Source organism: Syngnathoides biaculeatus, chromosome 8, assembly GCF_019802595.1.
Source record: "Syngnathoides biaculeatus isolate LvHL_M chromosome 8, ASM1980259v1, whole genome shotgun sequence".
In the NCBI taxonomy this organism is placed as follows: Eukaryota; Metazoa; Chordata; class Actinopteri; order Syngnathiformes; family Syngnathidae; genus Syngnathoides; species Syngnathoides biaculeatus.
In genome coordinates, this window is record NC_084647.1 from 31,403,803 (window position 1) to 31,427,764 (window position 23,962).

At 40.5% G+C, this 23,962-nt stretch overlaps 1 protein-coding gene across 8 annotated transcripts in view; it reads right to left on the reverse strand.

Annotated features, from left to right (window-relative positions):
• The window catches only part of nf1a (neurofibromin 1a), a 261,091-nt gene that overhangs the window by 192,010 nt on the left and 45,119 nt on the right, over positions 1-23,962 (reverse strand). For all 8 annotated transcript variants that reach the window (XR_009795929.1, XR_009795928.1, XM_061826400.1 and 5 more), the window contains exons 4-6: positions 19,090-19,280; positions 5,172-5,278; positions 5,006-5,073 (exon numbers count right to left, since the gene is read on the reverse strand). Coding sequence is in view for 6 of the 8 variants with exons in the window: in XM_061826400.1 (XP_061682384.1) it covers positions 5,006-5,073; positions 5,172-5,278; positions 19,090-19,280 (366 nt within the window). In the remaining 2 variants the exon portion in view is untranslated. The remainder of the gene's footprint in view (positions 1-5,005; positions 5,074-5,171; positions 5,279-19,089; positions 19,281-23,962) is intronic.

Here is a 23,962-nt window from a genome sequence, read left to right on the forward strand (position 1 = left end):
GTATGACTTTTTAACAATTTATTTGTGTGATACAGCTGCAAATAAGTATTTGAAGACCCGTCTATCATCCAAAATTATGACCGTCAAAGACCTGTTAGTCGGCCTTTAAAAGTTCACCTCCACTCCATGTATCCATGAATCAGATGCACCTCTGTGAGGTTGTTAGCTACATAAAGACACCTGTCAACCCCATACAATCAGTAAGACAAACTTGTAACAATGCCAAGACCAAAGAGCTGTCCAAAGACACCAGAGACAAAATTGTACAACTCAACACACCTGGAAAGGGGTATGGAGAAATTGTCAATCAGCTTGGTGAAAAAAGGTCCACTGTTGGAGCAATCATTAGAAAATGGAAGAAGCTAAACATGACTGTCAATCTCAATTGGAGTGGAGCCCCATACAAGATATCACCTCATGGGGTCTCAATGATCCTTAGAAAGCTGAGGAATCAGCCCAGGACTACACAACAGGAATTGGTCAATGACCTGAAAAATCGTTTCCAAGGTGACTGTTGGTTATATACATAGACGTCATGGTTTGAAATCATGCATGGCACGAAAGGTTCCCCTGCTTAAACCAGCACATATCAAGGCCTGTCAGAAGTTTGCCAATGACTATTTGGATGATATAGAGGAGTCATGGGAGAAAGGTCAGATGAGACCGAAATGGAACTTTTGGTCATACTTCCACTCACCGTGTTTGGAGGAATACGAATGATGAGTTCCATCCCAAGAACACCATCCTTACTGTGAAGTATAGGGGTGGTAGCATCATGCTTTGTTGGTGTTTTTCTGCACATGGGACAGGACGATTGGACTGTATTAAGGAGAGGATGACCGCTGCCATGTATTGGGAGATTTTGGAGAAACAACCTCTTTCCCTCAGTCAGAGCATTGAAGTTGGGTTGTGGCTGGGTCTTTCAACATGATAACGACCCAAAGCACACAGCCAGGAAAACCAAGGAGTGCCCCGTAAGAATAATATACAGGATTCTGGCGTGGCCTACCCAGTCTCCAAAACTAAACCCAATAGAAAATCTTTGGAGGGAGCTGAAACTTCCTGTTTCTCAGCAACAGCCCAGAAACCTGTCTGATCTAGAGAAGATCGGTGTGGAGGAGTGAGCCAAAATCCCTCCTGCAGTGTGTGCAAACCTGGTGAACAACTACAGGAAATGTTTGACCTCTGTAATTGCATACAAAGGCTCCTGTACCAAATATTAACATTGCTTTTCTCAGGTGTTCAAATACTTATTTGCAGATGTATCACACAATTAAATCATTGAAAATTCATACATTGTGATTTTTGGATTTTCCTTTTGATTTTCTCTCACACAGTGGACATGCACCTACGATGAAAATTTCAGACCCCTCCATGATTTCTAAGTGGGAGAACTTGGAATACAGCAGGGTGTTCAAATACATATTTTCTTCACCACCCAAACACCCACCCACCCACCCAAACCCACCCACACACACACACACACACACACACACACACACACACATACATACACACACACACACACACACACCTTTCGCCACTTTTCAGGCTTCAAACAAAGATATAAACTTGAATTTTTTGGTCAAGAATCAACAGCAAGTGGGACACAATCCTGAAGTGGAACAGAATTTATTGGAAAAATTTAAACTTTTTTAACAATTAAAACCTGAAAAGTAGAGCATGCAATATTTTTCGGCCTTTTTGCATTAATATTTTGTAGCGCCATCTTTTGCAGCAGTTAGAGATGCAAGTAGCTTGGGTATGTCTTTATCAGTTTTGCACATCAAGAGACTAAAATTCTTGCCCATTCTTCCTTGCAAAACAGCTCAACCTCACTGAGGTTGGATGGAGAGCATTTGTGAACAGCAGTCTTGAAGCTCTTCCCACAGATACTCGATTGGATTCAGGTCTGGACTTTGACTTGGCCATTCTAACACCTGGATACATTTATTTGTGAACCATTCCATTGTAGATTTGGGTTTATGTTTTGGATCATTGTCCTGTTGGAAGATAAATCGGCGTCCCATTCTCAGGTCTTTCGCATACTCCAACAGGTTTTCTTCCAGAATGGTCCTGTATTTGGATCCTTTCACCTTCCCATCAATTTTAACCACCTTCACTGTTCCTGCTGAAGAAAAGCTGGCCCAAACCATGAGGCTGCCACCACCATATTTGACAGTGGGGATAGTGTGTTCAGGTTGATAAACTGTGTTGCTTTTATGCCAAACATATCGTTTTGCAATGTGCCCAAAAAGTTCCATTTTAGTTTCATCTGACCAAAGCACCTTTATCCACATTTGGTGTGTCTCCTAGGTGGCTTGTGGCAAACTTTAAGAGAGACTTTTTATGGATTTCTTTGAGAAATGGCTTTTTCCCCCACTCTTCCATAAGGGCCAGATTTGTGGAGTGTACAACTGATTGTTGTCCTATGGACAGACTCTCCCACCTCAGCTGTAGTTCTCTGCACTTCATCCAGAGTGATCATGGGCCTCTGGGCTGGATCTCTGATCAGTCTTATCCTTGTTCAAGGTGAAAGTTTAAAGGGACGGCCGGGTCTTGGTAGATTTGAAGTGGTCTGATACTCTTTCCATTTCAATATTATTGCTTGCACAGTGTTCCTTGAGATGTTTAAAGCTTGGGAAATCTTTTTGTATCCAAATCTGGGTTTAAACTTCTCCACAACAGTATCTCAGACCTGCCTGGTGTGTTCCTTGGTCTTTATCATGCTCTCTTTACTTTAAAGAGAACTCTGAGACTATCACAGAACAGGTGCATTTCTACGGAGACTTGATTACACACAGGGGGATTCTATTTATCATCAGTCAAAATTGAATTATTCAGAGATCCTCACTGAACCTCTGGAGAGTTTGTTGCACTGAAAATCAAGGGGCCAAATTTTATTTCACGCTGCACTTTTCAGTTTTTTGTTAAAAAAAGTATATAATATCCAATAAATTTAATTCCACTGAAAGTAAAGGGGCTGAATATTACTGCAAGCCCCACTTTTCAGGTTTTTATTTGTTAAAGAAAGTGTAAAATATCTAATAAATTTCATTCCACTTCACAATTGCATCCCACTTGTTGATTCTTGACAAAAAAATGTACTTTCATATCTTTGTTTAAAGCCTGAAATGTGGCGAGGCAGTCTCTCTCTCTCTCTAGAGAAGAGAGAAGAGAGAGAGAGAAGAGAGAGAGAGAAGAGAGAGAGAGAAGAGAGAGAGAGAGAGGAGAGAGAGAGAGAGAGAGAGAGAGAGAGAGAGAGAGAGAGAGAGAGAGAAGATCTCTCTCTCTCTCTCTCTCCTCTCTCTCTCTCTCCTCTCTCTCTCTCTCTCTCTCTCCTCTCTCTCTCTCTCTCTCTCTCTCTCTCTCTCTCTCTCCAAGTACGCGCCAGCGCCCGTCAAATCACAGTGATTGTAACATATATATAGATATACACAGTGGAGAAAATGAGTATTTGAACACCCTGCTATATTGCAAGTTCTTTGCAAGAAATCATGGAGAGGTCTGAAATTTTCATCGTAGGTTGATGTCCAATGTGAGAGCGATAATATAAAAAGAAAAATCCAGAAATCCTAATGTATGATTTTTTAATGATTTGTGATACAGCTGCAAATAAGTATTTGAACAAGAGTCTATCAGCTAGAATCCTGACCCTCAAAGACCTGTTAGTCCACCTTTAAAAGTCCACCTCCACTCCATGTATTATCCTGAATCAGATGCACTTGTGTGAGGTCGTTAGCTGCATAAAGACACCTGTCCGCCCCATACAATCAGTAAGACTTAAACTTGTAACATGGTCAAGAACAAAGAGCTGTCTAAAGACACTAGAGACAAAATTGTGCAACTCCACACGGCTGGAAAGGGCTATGGAGAAATTGCCAAGCAGATTGGTGAAAAAGGGTCCACTGTTGGACCTTATTTGCAGCCGTATCACACAAATCATTAAAAAAAAAAAAAATACATTGTGATTTCTGGATTTTTCTTTTTCGATTATCTCCTTCACATTGGACATCCACCTATGATGAAAATTTCATACCCCTCCATGATTTCTAAGTGGGAGAAATTGCAATATAGGAGGGTGTTCAAATACTTGTTTTCTTCACTGTATAAAAAATTCAATTAACAATTTGGGGAATTAGATATTCTTCAAATAAGACTACAGTGCATGTTTTAGGATGTGGGAGGAAACCGGAGTGCCTGCAGAAAACCTATGCAGGCACTGGGAGACACACAGGCGAGGATGGATTTGAATTCATCAGCACGGTGAGGCAGACGTGGTAACCAGTCGACCACCGTTCTATGCAAATAAAGATATTATTATTGTCAGTATATAGAGGGAATTGCATTTGGTTTTTCCACCGGTGGCAACATCTGGGGTATCGTTTTATTTTCTGTTTCTGTTGTACAAATCTTGACCTCTAAGGGGCAGTGTGGTGCATCCTGTCCAGGTGCTTCTGGATAGAAGTTCTGGAGCGGACTACTTGTATAGCAGCGGTAAAATCCAAATGATTCAGTCCAATACTTTTTTTTTTTTTTTTTTTTTTACTGACATGCTAATATTCAAGTTCAAAAATATGAATCAGGACACCCCTATATATTTGAACATATTTCTCATTAAGGGCAAGCATGTACCCCGGCCCAGTCGTCCTTGAATGTTCCCCCGACCTGAAGTGAACACCAAGAAAACCAAGTGCAATGTGAAAAGGCCTTTACTGCGTTAGTGTAGGTTCATAAAAACTACAATGCATTCTAATGTATGTAAAAGTTTGGGTTACATTGCCCCTTGGGGAACAGGACTACGCCAAAAACCATGGTTGTGGCTGCAGGGTGGGTCAACTGCGGGATGCTAAAGGGCCATATGTCTTCAGTATTTGATATTTAAAGAAAAAAGTTACAATAAAATATGGTCATATTGACAAGCTATATATATTACATAATTAAAGGAAGCAGTTGCCCCTACAGGGTAGCCTCATGTTGGGGAGAAGAAAAAGGAACAACCTACCTTTTCCAAACTGTTGATGACTGCTAGTTGTGTAGGCTTTTTAAGGGCTTTAAACTTTAGAACAGTTTCTACAAGAAAATACAAATATTAAAAAAAAAAACAAAATTGACAGAAACGAGATCTATCATGTAAATCTTGACTCTCTAAGTCCTAAAAAGTATATAACCTTGTAGAAGCCTCTTGAGCTTGGAGCAGTCCACGTTAATGTATTGCATCAGCTCTATGTCATGGACATCCACATTGTCCTCTAAGCACACCGTCAGCTCCTGTAGCCTGAGAAAACATGCACACGCCACATGTATTGTGTAGCTGCAGTCAAAAAAAAAAAAAAACGAGAAGCCCTGACGTCAAGGGGCTGGGGCACATACAATTGAAACCACAAGTATAACTATACACAGCAAAAACAAATGTTTCTTTTTTTGTCTCATTGTCTGAAGTCAAATCAGACCAAACCTCTCCTGTTTCAAGTCAGTCAGGATCACCAAAATTATATAATTTTGTTCAATGCCACAATAGTGAGAGAGAGAGTTTCTCAAGAGAATTTTGTATTATTTTCTTTGAGGTCAAAAGTGTTCATACACAAAAAGTACTATTTCTTTGAAGAACATGGTGAAGCCCAGATGTGGCGGTCATGGCTTTAGAACATCCTGATAGGTTAGGTTGGTTAGGCTGTGCCTGTATGGGTTTTCTCCAAGCATTCGGGTTTCCTTCCATTTCCCAAAAACATGGATTAATTGGACACTCTGAATTGACCCTCGGTGTGATTGTTAGTGTGACTGTCGTCTGTCTCTGTGTGCCCTGCAATTGACCCCTCCGTGGATATTGCGCAGTCCGCGTCACTGACCAATCAGAGGCCAGAGATCTGCATAAACCAAAGCCCGTTTTTGCTCCCGCCATTTTCTCAGACAACATTGCATGGTCCAGTATAGGTTTAGTTAGCGTTTTATCGCGTATTTGGGTTATTTAACAAAAAATATGGCTAAGAGGTGTAGTCACGGACTTTGTAATAGTGACGACAGGTATCCTGAAAAGCTAGTTGGTGGAGTTCGATTCGTACCCTTTCCAAAACCGAAGACCCAGTACGAAAAATGCCTTCGATGGATCAAACTTTGTGGAAGACCGCATCATCAACTAAATCCATCTAATATCAACCGGAACAGATATGTTTGCACGAAGGTATGCCCTATATTTGATTTTCAATACATGTCTCGTATAAATGAATGAGACGTTCTCCGCTAGCATAACATTGCTACGTGTGAACGATTGACACACTTATTCTTTGTTGAGCGATATTTAGCGATGATCGGACTGCACAAACGTATGGATTTCTTGCTGGCTCGCGACCGAAGTTTAACTAGACTGTGTTTGCACGAAGATATGCCCTAAATTTGATTTTTAATACACGTCTCGTATAAATGAATGACACGTTCTCCGCTAGCATAACATTGCTACGTGTGAAAGATTGACACACTTATTCTTTGTTGAGCGATATTTAGCGATGATCGGACTGCGCAAACGTATTGATTTCTTGCTGGCTTGCGGCCGAAGCTTAACCAGACTGTTTGCATGAAGATATGCCCTAAATTTGATTTTTAATACACGTCTCGTATAAATGAATGAGACGTTCTCCGCTAGCATAACATTGCTACGTGTGAAGGATTGAATGAAATCAGAAGCATGGAGTCTCTCTCAGTTAAGAATGTATTGTATTTTGAATCTATAATATATCGTTGATTTGAATGAAATCAGAAGCATAGAGTCTGTCTCAGTTCAGAATGTATTGTATTGTATTTGCCATTTTTACTGTCTGTCTTATGTCAGCGCACGTGGCGTGACGTCACTTCAGGGGGCGTGGTTAAGTGCCCTGTACAGAGGGGTCAATTGGCAGGCAACCATTCCGGATGATGGCTGGGATGGGTTCCAGCACTCCCACGAACCTTGTGAGGAAAATGGAAGTATTAATCGATGGGACACCTAGGGATGTATTTAAAGTCACACCTGAAACACTCTGGTTAGCTAGGAAGCATGGGAAAATGAAAAGAACTCAGACAGGAAATCAGAGAAAGAATCATGGAGGTCCACAAGTCTGGCTCATCCTTGGGTCAAATTTCCAGATGCTTGATGATGCCATGGTCATCTGACCAAACAATTTTACGTACTGTACCCTCCATAATCATTGGCACCCCCGATTAAGATGTGTTAAAAGCTTAAAATAAATTCAGTCTTGATTGCAGAAGAATACTGTCACACTGAAAATTTTAGGAAAATGTAACTCTTCTTCTTTTTCTTTTCCTTTCGGCTTGTCCCGTTATGGGTCGTCACAGTGTGTCATCTTTTTCCATCTTAGCCTACCTACTATGTCCATTACAATCTGCAAAAAACACAACTCTCTCGCTGTCTGGGATTCTCAGAACTATTTCATCTCGTTCTTTCCAGAATTTCTCCCTCAACTCTAGGTCACATCCTACCTGTGGGGCATAGCCGCTAACCACATTATACATAACACCCTCAATTTTAGTCTCATCACTCGATCTGATACTCTTTTCACCTCCAAGACATTCTTAGCCAGTTCTTCCTTTAAAATAACCCCTACTCCATTTCTCTTCCCATCTACTCCATGGTAGAATAATTTAAACCCTGCTCCTAAACTTCTAGCCTTACTACCTTTCCACCTGCTCTCTTGGATGCACAATATATCAACCTTTCTCCTAATCATCATGTCAACCAACTCCTGAGCTGTTCCTGTCATAGTCCAAAGATTCAAAGTCCTGACACTCAGTTGTAGGCTCTGTGCATTCCTCTTTTTCTGCTGACGACGGATCCGGTTTCCTCCTCTTCTTTGTCTTCGACCCACAGTAGCTGAATTTCCACCAATGCCCTGCAGGTTAGCACTGCCAGGGGCGGGCGTTGTTCACCCGGGCCACGACCGATCCGGTATGGGATTCTTTAGATGAACGCTCATATTTGTTTGGCACAGTTTTTACGCCAGATGCCCTTCCTGATGCAACCCTCTGCATTTATCCGGGCTTGGGACCGGCCTACAGATTGCACTGGTTTGTGCCCCCATAGGGCTGCATTTTTAGGAAAATGTAAGATTAAACTCAAATGAATTGTAAGAAAATGAAAAAAATCCCTGACTAAAAAATAATTATTTTTCATTAAATCACCTGTCCCACAATTATTGGTACCCTTAACAATTCCCAGGAAATAAATATAATTGAAGCATTTCTGTCATTTCTACAGTAGTTTACAAAGTTTACCAGAGTTTCTAGGAACATTTAATGAGTAATTCATCATTTCCTGTTTCCCTGGGGTATAAATATGACATGACACAGAGGCCATTTCTCTTATCCACTCTTGAACATGAGAAAGACAAAAGGAACACAGCATACAAGTGAGGCAGATATGTGTCGACCGTCACAGGTCAGGCAGAGGCTACAAGAAGATTGCCACTCAACTGCATCTGCCCATATCCACTGTGAGAGGAATAATTAAGAACTTCTTAACAACTGGAACTGCGGTAAACAAGCCTGGACGAGGACTCATGTTTATTTTGCCACCACGCACAGTGAGGAGGGTGGTTAGAGAAATCAAAAGATCTCCAAAGCTCACTGTTACAGAATTACAACAAATGGTAGCATCCTGGGGTCACAAAGTCTCCAAATCAACCATCAGGCGCTGTCTACACACCAACAAGCTGTTTGGGAGGCATGCAAGGAGAAAACCTTTCCTCACTCAAATCATAAATGCAAACGTCTGGAGTTCACCAAGCAGTATTGGGGCTTCAACTGGGACCGTGTGCTTTGGTCAGATGAGACCAAGATTGAGCTTTTAGGGAACAAACACTAAGTGGGTCGGGCGTGCCACAAAAGATACGTATGCCGAAAAGTACCTCATAACCACTGTGAAGTATGGGGGTGGGTCAGTGATGCTGTGTGGCTGTTTCGCTTCCAAAGGCCCTGGGAACCTTGTTAATGTGCATGGCATCATGCATGCTTTGAAATACCAAGAAATTTTAAATCAAAATCTGTTGCCCTCTGCCCGAAAGCTTAAGATGGGTCATCACTGGGCCTTTAGCAAGACAATGACCCGAAACATATGGCCAAATCTACACAGAAATGGTTCAGACACAAAATCAAGCTCCTCCCATGGCCATTCCAGTCCCCAGACCTCAACCCCATTGAAAACCTGTGGGGTGAGCTGAAGAGGAGAAGACCCAGGTCTCTGGATGATTTAGAGAGATTCTCCAAAGAGGAATGGCTGAAGATCCCTCTTTCTGTCTTTTCCCATCTTGTGAAACATTATAGGAGAAGATTAGGTGTTGGTTTGTTGGCAAAAGGGGGTTGTACAAAGTATTAATACCAGGGGTGCTAATAATTGTGACACACTTAATTTGATGTCAAATAATTATTACTTTATGTGGGATTGTTTTCCCCACTGAATAAATGCACTTGTTTCAAAGATTGGATTTTTCTTTTTTTCCATTAATGTCCCATATTATTTAGTAAAAAAAATATTAGAAGCTAAAAAACATCTTGACCAGGGGTGCCAATAATTACAGAGGGCACTATATGTAAAAACATCATGGGAATGTCCAGCCATTACACCGCTCAGGAATGAGACGGAGATTAACGTATTTTGAACCGAAATGTGCAAATCATCCCCAGAACTGTCCTGTGGTCTGATCAAAGTGGAGCTGTTTGGTCACAACAACCAACATTACATCTGGACTAAAAAGGAGGACGCTTGTAAACCTGATACACCATACCAACTGTGAAGTATAGAGGTGGCAGCATCATTTTGTAGGACTGTTTTGCTATAGCAGGAACTGGAGCCCTTCATAAAATAGATGGCATCATGAAGAAAGAACATTACATGAAAATATTAAGGCAACATCTTAAGACATAATCCAGAAAGCAAAAATTCGGGCACAATTGGGTCTTCCAAATGGCGATGACCTTAAGCATACTGACAAAATGGTTAAATAGTGGCTTGAGGATAAAAATGTCTTGGAGTTGCAGTTACAAAGCCCTGATCTAAAACCTATCGAAAATTTGTGGTCATACCTGAAAAGGCGTGTGCGAGCAAGGCAATCTGTCAGGAGGAATAGCCCAGGATTTCATTTGTGGAACGTTACCCAAACCATTTGACCCAAGTCATGCAGTGGAAAGGAAATATTACTCCATACTAAGGAAGGTAAATTTTTGACCTCAAAGAAAATAAATTCTCTCATTATTGTGGCATTTAACAAAACTAAATAATTTTGTTGATTCTGACTGACCTGAAGCAGGAGAGGGTTTATCTGATTCGACTTCAGATGCTGACACAAAAAAATGAAGTGTGTTTTTGCTCAGTACATGTAAATTTGTGGCTTCAACTCCACTTTCTCACGCAAGTCCCCCCACCCCCACTATATAAGGACAAAGTGATATTTCATTTTGCAGTGCTGCTCAAAACGGATTTAAAAAAAAAAAAATGTATAAAATTTATTTTTATGGTGCTCCATTTCTGGATTATGGTTATGTAGGGATTATGGGGATCTATTGAACATCATAAAATATCACGGCTAGTGGGGTGGAGGGATACCCCATCTCCCATTCCACAAAAAATATGCAATTTATTTGAGGAGCCCTGTACCAAATGGCACGGACTGGCCGTACCACAATAAGTGGTACCATCTCGAAGGTGTTCAATTTTTAATTTGGGATTGGTTTCTTATCATCATCTTCCTTTCAAGTTGTCCCATTAGGGTTTATCCGAGCACATCATCTTTTTTCATGTCTGTATCATCCTTAGTAACACGAAATGCCCTCCTTTCATGCATCAACCTCCTCTTTGGACCTCCTCTGTCTTTCTGATGAGCTCATTTCTAATCATATCCAAACTGGTCACTCCTTGAGAGAACCTTGTCATCTTCTTTTCTGACACCTCCAGTTCTGCTTCCTGTGTTTCCTTCAGTCTCACTGTCTCCAATCCCTGTGATGGCTGGCCTCACCACGGTCTTTTAAAACTATGTCCTTCATCCTAGCAGATACTCTTCAGATGTTCCAACATGTTTGGACCCATTTCTGCCTTTACTTACTGCACTCACCATTACTCTTGATGCCAAGTATTTTAAGTCCTCCACACTTGCTATTGCTTCTCCCTGTACCCTTGCACTTCCCTCTCCACCTCTCACATACATTCACATATATTCTTACTTCAACAAATCATTTGTTTCCTTTCCAGTGCATGTCTCCACCTTAATGTTTCTCCATCTGCTCCCTGCTTTCACTGCAGCTCACATCATCCGCAAACATGGTGGTCCGGTCTAATCTCATCTGTCAGCTAGGCATCACCATTGCAAACAGGAAGGGGGTCAGAGCTGACCCCTGATGCAGTCCCACGTCTACCATAAATTTCTCTGTCACACCTACAGAACACCTCGCCACTCTTTTGTTACCCTTTTAGATGTCCTCTATTATCCTAACACGCTTCTCTGGGACTCCAGATTTCTGCATGAAGTACCACAGTTCCTCTCTGGGTACTCTCCCATTGGCTTTCTCTACAGCGACACAGACACAATGTAGCGCATTCTGACCTTCTCTGTACAGTGGGTACGGAAAGTATTCAGACCCCCTGAATTCTTTATTCTTTCTAATAATTCAGCCATTTGATAAAATCATTTGTTTCTTTTTATCCCCATTAATGTGAACACTGCACCCCATATTGACAGAAAAAAACAACTGTTGGAATTTTTGCAGATTAAATACGAGAAACAAGTATCAGGCAGCCATAAGAATTCAGGTCATTTGATGTAAGAATTAACTCAGGTCCTGTCCATTTCTTTGAAACATCCTTGATATCATTCTCCATTTTCATTTGAGTCCAGCTCTGTTTGATTATACTGAATGGACGTGAATAGGAAAGCCACACGACCTGTCTATATAAGACTTTACAGCTCACAGTGCATAACGGAGCAAATGAGAATCACGATCTCAGAGGAATTGCCTCAAGAGCTCAGAGATAAAATTGTGACAAGGCACAGGTATTAACATGGTTACACAAAAAAAACTGAGCAATTGGAGAGAAGAGCCTTGGTGAGAGTGGTAAAGAACCATCACAAGATCATCGTGGCTGGCCTCACATCAGAGATGCAGTGGGAGATGGGTGAAAGCTCTAGAAAATCAACCATCACTGCAGGCCTCCACCAGTTGGGGCCTTATTTCAGAGACGGCCCAAGGGAAGCCGCCACTCACAAATTAAAAACACCTGAAGGACACCAAGATGGTGAGAAATAAGATTCTCTGATCTGATGAGACCAAGAAATAACTTTTTGTCCCTAATGCCAAGAGTTAAGAGTGGAGAAAACCACGCACTGCTCATCACCTGCTCAATACAGTCCCAACACTGAGGAATGGTGGTGGCAGCGTCATGCTGTGTGAATGTTTTTCAGCTGCAGGGAAAGGAGGACTAGTTGCAATCAAAGGAGAGATGAATGTGGCGAAGTACTGTGATATCCTAAACGAAAAACTTCTTGATAGTAGTCAAGACCTCAGACTGGGCCGACGTTTCACTTTCCGTCAACACAATGACCTGAAGTACACAGCTAAAATAAATAATTCACTTCAGAACAACTCTGTAACTGTTCTTGAATTGCCCATGCAGTCATCCAGTGCCGTGAATTAAAACCCAATTAACCATCTCTAGAATTACCTGAAAATGGCTGTCCAGCAATGTTCACCATCTAACCTGACAGAACTGGAGAGGATCTGCAAGGAAGAATGGGAGAGGATCCCCAAATCAAGGTGTGAAAACTTGTTGTATTATTCCCAAAAAGACTAATGGCTGTATTAGCTCAAAAGGGTGCTTCTACTAAATACTGAAAAAAGGATCTGAATATTTATGGTGGTGAGATGTTTCAGTTTTTCTTTTTTAAAAGGTCAGCAAAAAATTTCAACAATTCTGCTTTTTTCTGTCAATATGTGGTTCTGTGTGTACATTTAGGAAAAATAAACTTAAATGATTGGAAAATGGCTGCAATATCACTAAAAATTTTAAGGGGGTCTGAATACTTTCCATACCCACTGTACGGACTGTACCTACTTTATGTCTTTGTTTGGCATTTTCCACAGCTACCTTGGCCCTACATTGCATTTCCATATTACATTCCATATTCATTTTTCCTCTCAGGGGTCCTCTCAATTTTCCTATTTCGTTCTACGATTTCATGTAGTGTCCTTCACCCATTTCCTACCAGAAAACACAAATATATCTCAGCTTTCACCACATGGTTTTCTGTTATGCCTTTATCTTCGTAATCTTCCTCTCAACTACCACAGTCATCTTACACATGCTATGCTGTCTAGCCACACACTCCCCTTACAGTCAGTTCCCTCCTCCAGGATAGATCGTCTGCATAAAATGTAAACCACCTGCATACCTCTACTTCCACTCTTGTAGGTCACACTATGTTCCCGAATCTTCTGGTGGATAGTGTTTACTATAGCCATTTACATCATTTTGTCAAAGTCTACCACCATCTTTTCCGCCAAGTTCTTTTCCTCGATTCCAGACTTACCCATCACTTCTTAATCACCCGTTTCCTCCACCAATATGTCCAATGCAATCTGCACAAATTGAGAGTCTCTGTTTACGTTTCTAAGAATTACTTTATCTTGTTCCTTCCAGAATTTCTCTTTCATCTTTAGGGTTACATGCTACCTGCAGGTCATTGCAACTAATCACATTACATATAGTCCGCTCCAAAGGTATTATGTTCTATTGTAATGGCAAGGTCAATTCCTTTGTTTTTGCTGTAAACTGAAAACATGTGGGTTTCAGATCAAAAAAATGAATGAGAAAAGTTCAGTATTCCAGCTTTCGTTTCACTGTATTTAAATTTAGATGTGTTAAACAACTCGGGACAGAGAACCTTATGTTTGAGGTGCAAGAACTTTCAAGTGTGTGAAAGTATTGGAAGAGATGATGAACTTGCAATAACTGCATCAAACCTGTGACCCATGTACTTCTCCAAATTGTTGTTTTCTTCATTTGAAATGCTTTTCCAGGCCTTTACTGCAGCCTCTTTCAGTTCCTGTTTGTTCCAGAGAGTTTCTCCCTTCAGTCTCCTCTTTAGGAGGTATAATGCATGCTCCATTTGGTAAAGGACCAATGACAGATTTGGCCAATGTTAGACCTTCCTTTTTTGGGGAAAAAAATGAAGTCGTTTGCTGTGTTGGCAATGTGTTTGGGGTCATTGTCTTGCTACATGATGACGCTCCTCCCAATTACTGTATTTTCACAACCATAAAGCGCACTTAAAAGTCTTAAATTTTCTCTAAAATGGACAGGGCGCATTATAGTCTTGAAAGCCTTATGTGTGCACCGAGTTCCAAAATCTGAATGTTGCTGTGTGACTTTCATGAGCTGCCTGTATCGAGGAAAGGTGGACATGACTAACATGCGGAAGTTAAAGGAGGAGGGTGGGCGTGGAACAGTATGGCACAGCCCCCAGCTATCATACAGTGCCAGTACAATAATCAGTTGTTTTTCGAGGTTAATGGGGACTAGAACACCACGTGATATGTGAAAAACCGCGTTGGGGCACAATGCTGAGGTGGTATTGTAACTCCTTAATCAAAAAATGCTATCACGTAAAAAGTTATCACGAACACAACACTAAGATACAGTTCAAACGAGACGATCAACAGCGTGGACGAGACAACGCGTACAACAAGGAAATGGGTGGGAAGTTGCTGTGTGAGGCTTCGATGATATGCAACCATGGGATAAAGTCCCTCATGCTCTTATTGGTCGATGTCACACCGAGAACCAATCACGCACTTTGTAGCAACGTGTCTTTCCACAATATCTGTTGTTTTTTGTTTTTTTTTTTCATTAATAAAAACCCTCGAAGCACTGAAGCTGCAAAATGTGAAGCGTGAAATAGCGAGGAAACCCTTTAGTTGCTTTGTGGAAAACATCAGTTTTGGCAACGGACCCATGAAAACTGTTCAAAGAATGCTTCAAGAGAAGAAATAGAAGCCATACCACATGCTGCAACCCACTTGTCAATTAAAAAGCATCAGGAGGCCAGATTGGATTTTGCAAAATACAGGGATGAGCGAGAAAGGTTTTGGAACCGAGTTTTCTAGACTGATGACGCAAAGATTAAACTCTAACAAAGTAATAGATAGGCCAAAGTATGGAGAAACAAAAGATCTTCTTACAATCCAATACACACAAATCCATCTGTGAAGCATGATAGAAGCAAATTCATGGCGTGGGTTTGTATATCTGCTTCTGGAACATGCTCACTTGTCATGTAACTCATGATGGTAGTGGTAGATGCTCTGTCTTGAGTTTTTTAACACAGTGGTCCCAACCTTTTTATTACTGCAAACCAGTCACTGCTTGACAATTTTTTACCACGGACCAGGGGGGTTACGTAGATTGTTTGTATTTAATATCAAAGATAATAAACATGATCATGAATATAATAATAAAAATATAATGAAATAAAAAAATAGATGTGAAAAAAAAAACAGCAACTCCACATTTCTCTTTTATCTAAATATACCTATACAACAGTTCAAATTTTATCATCAAACACTCCATGAATGTTATTTTTCAACAGCTGAAATAAATGTCCGTTTGAACCATCTCCTCTACCCTCTAACTCACCTCCCCATGTTGGCGACCACAACCCGAACAGACCTGACTCTGGTGCACTGTATTAAAGTTTAAACATAAAAAAAAAAAAATGAATTTAAAGTGCATGAAAATTTGAACTCACCATAACGCTAAATGAATGAGAGCCCCGAGCTTGTTTTTCTGTAATGAAATGGTCCATCTGGGGATAATGGGAGACAATGACACCTGAAGTGTGTTGCTTTATGTCCACTCTATTCCGTTGTTTCGTTCACTGCAGAACACCTCTTTTCACACTGATAGGATGTTGGAAATGGCAACAGGGTATTCAGTGCTTTGGTAGCGATCTCCGGGTATTTTACCATGACTTTAATCCAGAACATTGGTAGAGTTGTTGTCTCAAAATTACCTTTAAAGGCACAGTTGTTTGTGATCAGCACTTGATCTTCTTGCACAGACATGCTGGATTCAACTGTTTTGTGAACAAGTGGGTCGCAGATCTATCCCTTGGCAGTTCGTGGGTCCTTTTTGGTTGGGAAGTAGCGCTCAAACTCTTTTATTAGCAAGGACAAGTGCACCAGCTGGGAGAATGAAGGCTCAGTCTCACACAAAATCCCCGCTAATGTCAAATATGCCTCTCTTCATGCGTCATCCCCGCAAATCCAGTTTGACTTTAAACCCAGCTACTTTATCTGACAACTTGAAGACTGTTGTCAGTTTTCCCTGAAGTGGCAGATTGAATTGACCCCTCTGTAGAAATTGCGTCTCCGGGTCGCTGATCAATCAGAGGCCAGAGATCTGCATAAACCACGCCCCTTTTTTGCACTCGCCGTTCCCTCAGACAACGTTGCATGGTCCAGTATAGATTTTGTTAGCATTTTATCGCGTATTTGGGTTCTTTAACAATAGATATGGTTAAGAGGTGTAGTCACCGACTTTGTAATAGTGACGACAGGTATCCTGAAAGGCAAGTTGGTGGAGTTCAATTCGTACCCTTTCCAAAACCGAAGACCCAGTACGAAAGAAGTCTTTGATGGATCAAACTTTGTGGAACACCACATCATCAACTGAATCCATTTAAAATCAACCGGAACAGAAGACCGAGTACGAAAAATGTCTTCGATGGATCAAATTTTGTGGAAGACCGCATCATCAACTGAATCCATCAACCGGAACAGATATGTTTGCACGAAGGTAAGCCCCATATTTGATTTTCAACACATGGCTCATATGAATTAATTAGCAGTTCTTCGCTTGCATAACATAGCTACGTGTGAATGATTGACACACTTGATCTGTGTTGAGCGATATTTTGCGATGATCTGACTGCACAAACGTGTCTCTTTGTTTCCGGCTACGGTAAACCGGACTGTGTTTGCACGAAGGTATGCCCTATATTTGATTTTCAATACATGTCTCATATAAATGAATTAGCAGTTCTTCGCTTGCATAATATAGCTACGTGTGAATGATTGACACAGTTGATCTGTGTTGAGCGATATTTTGCGATGATCTGACTGCACAAACGTGTCTCTGTTTCCGGCTACGGTAAACCGGGCTGTGTTTGCACGAAGGTATGCCCTATATTTGATTTTCAATACATGTCTCATATAAATGAATTAGCAGTTCTTCGCTTGCATAATATAGCTAAGTGTGAATGATTGACACACTTGATCTGTGTTGAGCGATATTTTGCGATGATCTGACTGCACAAACGTGTCCCTTTGTTCGCGGCTAATTAGCTAAGCTAAACCGGACTAGCAGTCCTAAAAGCCTTCGACATGCACCGAGACACCAAGACTGAAGGAAGGATGTTTGAGGACACTAAAGTAGTGATTGTCATACTCGGTCGGGACTTACGTAGGTTCGGCACTAATTCAAGAATAATTATTGAGGGGAGCGCGTGACGTTACACAAAGAAAACGAGAGAAACAACTCGTAAATCAAGATTCGCCTTCTTTTCCTTCATACGACGGTTCACAAACGGCTATACAGATACACATACAGATTCTGCACACAAGTGTGATAGGTAACACGAAAATAGGAAACTGTCAATGACGAATTCATCTTTGGGTTATAATATATCATATTGTGTGGCTTCTCGGTCTTTCTCTGACTCTGGAAAGATCTCGCGCTAATATCAATGGTTTCTCCGTCGCCGAAATACTTGAAACCCTGCTATCTGCTTTTCAACGATATTTCACTGATAGCTAAGAATGCGAGTGAGAATTCAGCCGGTAAGTCGGACAGTTTCGCTCTATTCTTTTCTTGCTGCGCCGCCATTTTTGCTAATTGTTTGTCTGACGTTAACGCACGTGGCGTGACGTCACTTCAAGAGGCATGGTTAAGTGCCCTGTACGGAGGGGTCAATTCATTGACCAGGCTGAATATGTCGCACAAGTAAGCCAGTATTGTGACCCATCCATCATCGCTGAAATGTGCTGCCAGTGGAGACTTCTTTTCTAAGAGAAATTTTTGCAGCGGCTCTTGTAATTCAAACGCTCTTGCGAGCGATTTCCCTCTAAATAACCATCTGATTTCTGTGTGTAAGAGAAGCCGTGTGTGTTCCGTGTCCATGTATACACAAAGCTCCTCAAAAAATGGAGAGTTAAGGGCATGTGCTTTGATGTTGTTAATAACTTTCTTTTTCTTGGAAGTTGCTAGCTTCTTGGGGTCAATTTTGCCGCTCAAGTGACCGAGATGTAACCAAGAGAATCCAGTCATTTTTCAAGATAAAAGATTGTTCAGACTCTGATAAGGAATACAACGGAACTAATTGATTATTTCTTCAGCGGCCCGGTACCAATTGATCCATGGACTGGTACTGATCTGCAGCCCAGTGGTTAAGGGACCACTGGTTTAACACATCTAGACATTAATGCCATGAAATGAAAGCTTGAATTGTAAACTTTTGTCTCATATGCATATTTTGGTCTGAGACACAAATGTCTCCAGTATACAACAAAAAAAAAAAGGAATTGACCTTACTGTTTCAATACTTTTGGAGGAGACTAACACCCTCAATTTCAAGTTTCAGCCTCAGTCATGCACTCTTTTTACCTTTTCAACACATTCTTAGCGAACGTTTCCTTTAAATTAACCCCTACTCGATTTTTATTCCCAGCTACACCGTGGTAAAATAATTTTAATCCCACTTATATACTTCTCACCTTACTGCTTTTCCACCTCCTTTCCTGGACACAGAATATATCAACCAAACTTTATCCTAATCATCATGTCAACCAAAAATTTCCGCCAGAGCAGTGGCACAAAAAAAAAAAAAAAAAAGATAGGTGGGTTTACTATAACGGGAAAAAAAAAACTCAGTGTGGTAACCATCATCCCTTGACCCGATAAAGACAGCAGGATACATCCAAATAGCAATCTTGGATTGCAAAAATTTGATGAACCATCAGAAAAATTTAACAAAGAAAAATAGTGTAACGAGATACCTGGTGGAAATACGGCTGAAAACAGCGTTGAAGTTGTTGCAGCTAAGAGAGAAGAGAACAGCTGAGGCTGAAGCTCGGAGTTCAGCTACATGCTGATGCCCTTCACGGTATGTATGGATGAAATGGCAGATCTCTGGCAAAAGCTGTTTGACTAACATGGTCTCATCGAGGCGTAGGCAGTCTTTGGATTGCTGAGAAAGGTAGACAGATGAGCATGTCAAAAATGTTTTTTTACAACACAAAAAACAAGTGATGTTAATAAAACACCTGCATACATTTCCAATCCTTACTGTATATACAATGCGTCCCATATACAGTCATCTTACACTGTATGACGGTTCATGCTTATGTATTACTATATAAGATTGATGTTTTTTTTTGTTCAATTTGTTTATTTTTCTTAAAAATGTGTTCTAACCATTTTTTAATCATTGCTCGTTCTCTCACACAATAAAAATTCTGTTTGTATTTTTTTAAAAACTCATTTAAAGATCTAAAAACAAATTGTCATAAATCCTATAAAAATACACCTAGGGTGTAGTTAAATCTCACGGATTTCATTTGATGTGGGGGTGGTTTGGATCATAACCCGATCCGAGGGGTGATTACTGCAAATATTTTTATAACTAAAATATCCGTCCGTCTTTGTTACAAACTAAGTTATAGTCTTGTTTTTTTTTCCCATATCAAAAACATATAATGTTTAATTTAATACACTTTTAAGTGGAAAGATAAAAGGCCATGTAACAACTCCGAATACTAAAAACTCTATGGTGGGATAGTGTGAAACTTTTGCAGCTCTAGAAACATATTGCTCACTCTCACATATTGCTCACAAAGGATTTTTCTTACCACAGTTACACAATCTTTTTTTACAATCACGAGTTAATGTGTACCTTGTTAACTTCAAATAATGGAACCATAAAACACCTCTCTAACACCCACTGTCTTCAAGTCCTCCCTCAGCACCGTTCTACTTGCACATATCTACTTAATGTGTCCTTTATCTTTGTTTTTTTTTTTTTTTAATGCAGCTTGCTTTAGTATTCTATTAGCAAAGCATTTCCCAGTGAAATCAAATCTTTGTTTGATGTATGTGTGGGGCATTTGCATACAATAACAATTTTTTAGGCATTTGCATTCCAATAATTAAATCAGCTAACAATTTCGCATGTGTTACTTTGGCTGTGGATGAATTCATCCCCCTATTTTTTTTCTTCCCATGCTGCGCAAAAACATGCACTGTTGCTCTCTCAGGCCATTTCTACTTTTGGCTCATATTTCTGCTAACTTTTGACTATCACGTTTTGCACCATCTTCATAACGTGGTAAAAATTGTTGCTGGGTTCGCCTTCGCTTTTTTTTGTCTCAGTACGCAGTACAGTGACTGCATGTGGTAGGTTCTCTTTAGAATCAGAGGATGGACAAAAACTATGGTTGAACTTGTTTCTACAGCAATAGATGTCACAATAACTGCTCTTACATACTGGATAATGCACGTGCTACGCTGAGTATGTTGCACTAAAACTGAGGTCATAAAATGACCTTTACAATCTAGTATCTACATAAAGGATTTGCTATAATCTGGCACTAGTTCCTTCTTTATCTCACAGAAAACTTTTTCTGATTCTTCTGTCCAGTTTAACAATAATGTCATTTTGAGGTCTTCCTCATACATTAATTTGGACAAAGGCACAGTTATTGCTGCATAGTTTGTTTGTGGTTTTGGTACACTAAGTACAACTTTTTTTTTTTCTATCATCTAAAATTGTTCTTGCTGCGCAAAAAAGGTTGTGTCCTAAGCTCTTATCTTGTTGACTTGTTCTTGCTAACCTTGTGTCCCTCCTGTGCTAAATGTTTTAACAATGCTATTGTATCACTTTGCAAGTTTCCTTGTGGGGTAATGCAAGCAAAACACCATCTTCATGAAGTAGAATTTGACTGCCACTTGATAGTTAAAATCTGGACATACTAGCTGTCATAACTTGTGAATAAATTGTTGGCCTTTCATAGGATACTTGAGGTAACCTGGTAAATGTGTATTTTTGCCTTCAAATGCAACTCAATCCATTACTGTAAAAACGTTTCTATCTCATCTTAATTAATTCAGCAATGTGTATGTTTGTCTGGGACACAAGTTGCTCGCTGTGTTAACGGCAGCATTTACTGCTCGGAGGTCTTGAACCGTTCTCCAACCTCCTGATGTGGGTGCCTTTTTTTTTCTCGAAAAATGTGTGTTGCAGGGATTGTCTGGACATTTAATTATTACCCCTGCACTAACTAATGACTCAATAACTTGCTTTATGTCGTCTAATGCATCTGGTTTTAATGGATATTGTTTCATAAATAGCCTATATTATATTTTAGGTCTAATTTGTACAGGTTGCACTCCCCAAATGAGTCCCACATCTGATAGTCCTATTGACCATATGCATTCTGAGACTTTTAAAAATGTTTTCCTCTTCCTCTGTTAAGAGGTAAGAGTTGATACCGCGTCACTTTTGATGAAGGTGATAGCCTGACCTAACCTGGACTTTTCAAATTTTCCTCGTCTAGTTTCAAATTAGTTGCGGTTTGTTCTCTTTGGACAAATCCTCACAGCCACTCTGAGTGTGTGTTATATGGTTTAAACAGTGACACATGTGACAACATTAAGCGTCTGTCTTCCAAGGCCTGTGGGAGTCTGAACCAGCGCCATTTTGTGTGTCGGGGTTAATTATTTGGAACCTTGGTCACAAGTCGCCTAACTTGGTGATAAGTTGGTCATTTGTGCAGCAGTCTGCGCGGGAGATAGTAGCACTCTCAGTCTTTACGACCATTTCAAGTCAGTTCCGTCTGATTAAGTCATTCTGTGCGGTGGTGTAAGTCAGGGTAGAGGGTGTGGTTGTTTTTCTCTATTCATTATCTTGTTCTTTCCTTTTTCTGCCTCCTTCCTCTCTTGTAACCACCATTAGGTATCGTCATACCCATCTTAGGTCGTTTTAGCAAGGTCACCTTTATTTCTACAATCTGTCATTTTTCAGCTGAATTATTTTTAGCAAGGTCACCTTTATTTCTACAATCTGTCATTTTTCATCTGAATTATTTTGGCGAATTAAGATGGCCAGCGGAATTATATTTTGTTATATATTTATGTAAATATCTTACCTTATCTGGGCTTTGTGCTGGGACAAATTTCTAATGCTTGCCAGTTAAGTTGTCTTTCCTTTTGTTTACTAATATTTTCCCCCATTTTGCGAATTTGGAGCCAACACACTATACCTAGTGTGTACGGTTGGTGTTTTTGTATTAGACAGGGTGACTGTTAAATACTCTTGCTTGGCATTCCTCAAGCTTCTACCCAGAAGGGCGGAAGAATCTTGCCTTTCCTCCAGGATATGTTTTGCTCCTATCCGGCACAGCACTTTGCCGGGAATGTCCACTTTTTGTACGTGTTCGGTTAGACATGTTGATACCGTTTTCAGTCCTATCTGCACGGTTACACTTTTTTCAAGCCATGCCTGTCTGAAACACTTTTTGATTTCAGTATCCTTGTCAATTGCCCTCCCTCGATTTTCATCCTTTTTATCTAACACTTTCGCCATCGTAAAACCTTGAACACAACGCTCAGTTCGCGCTAAGTCCCACACACCATTACTTGGCTAACTAACAAGTTACACTGCGATTTCTGAGAACCGAGAACACATGTACACGGCAATGGTGAAACTCCATTAACCACTAACATGATTGGATCATTATACTGTATAACTCTGTTGTCCAATCGAGTAATATGCCGCAAACAAGTTTTAATGTTTATCGCGAGAATGGTCATTTTGGTCTGAAAAAGTCGGAACTCCGCCGATCAGCGGAAAATTCTCATCCCTGGAATTTAACTGTAACCTATACAGACGAGTCCGCCCACGTTACGCGGAATTTAACTGTGACCGATACAGACGAGTCCGCCCTCGTTACACGGAATTTAACTGTACTTCCTACAAGTTACGTTCGTGTAGACTGCGACGCACCTTCGCGCATATTTCCCGTCACTCAATCAATCACTCCTCGCAAGAAAATTGTTCTCAACAAGACGTCTTCTTGTCAGTTGGATTGCCGTCAACCCTCAGATCCCACTTTTTCCGGCACTGTGCAATAGTCCACAATCATTTTTAACAATAAGACCACGAAGTAAATCATGGATCATGGATGGCCAAACATTTTAGTTCAGGGGCCGCACTGATGTTCAAAATTTGACAAGTGGCCAAGACACAAGCAGATGCTTACATATGAAAAATAACTCAAAGAAAAGGGCATTGTAGTGTTAGTATTTAGATTTACTTATAATGGAACTGTGTTCTTTTGTTACTTTTTTTTTTTTTGCAAGTGCATCTCTGTCTGGGGTTAATTTTGTTGTGGCAATTCTAATAACAGCAGCTGCCAAGCCGCAAGACCATCACTTATCCATTCCCAAAAAGAAAGCATGAGCTTAACTGGAACCATTACTTGGTAATGTACACCACACAAGTTAGTTAAATCAACGTGAACCTATAACTATTAGTGTTAAAGTAGCAACTTAGTGCAGAATTGACATGACAACACAGAACAGTAAGTACTAAAACATAAGCAAATTAGCCAGCACTTTAAATCTCCCACAGTTCTTCCTGCCCCATTGGAGCCATCCACACCTCAGAAATTACTGTCTATGACTAAGACAACCACACAATCCACAGTAGATGTTGGCTCCCTCTCTCCCAGCCTGAATGCAATGTTGGGTCTGATGGATAGGATAAAGACGATTGCCAATGATGCAGTACAGCCCATTCCACCCCAACAACTTCCTCCCATCCCCCCATCGCCTGAAACCACCATCCACTAAGATGAGAGAGGCCTCTACCCA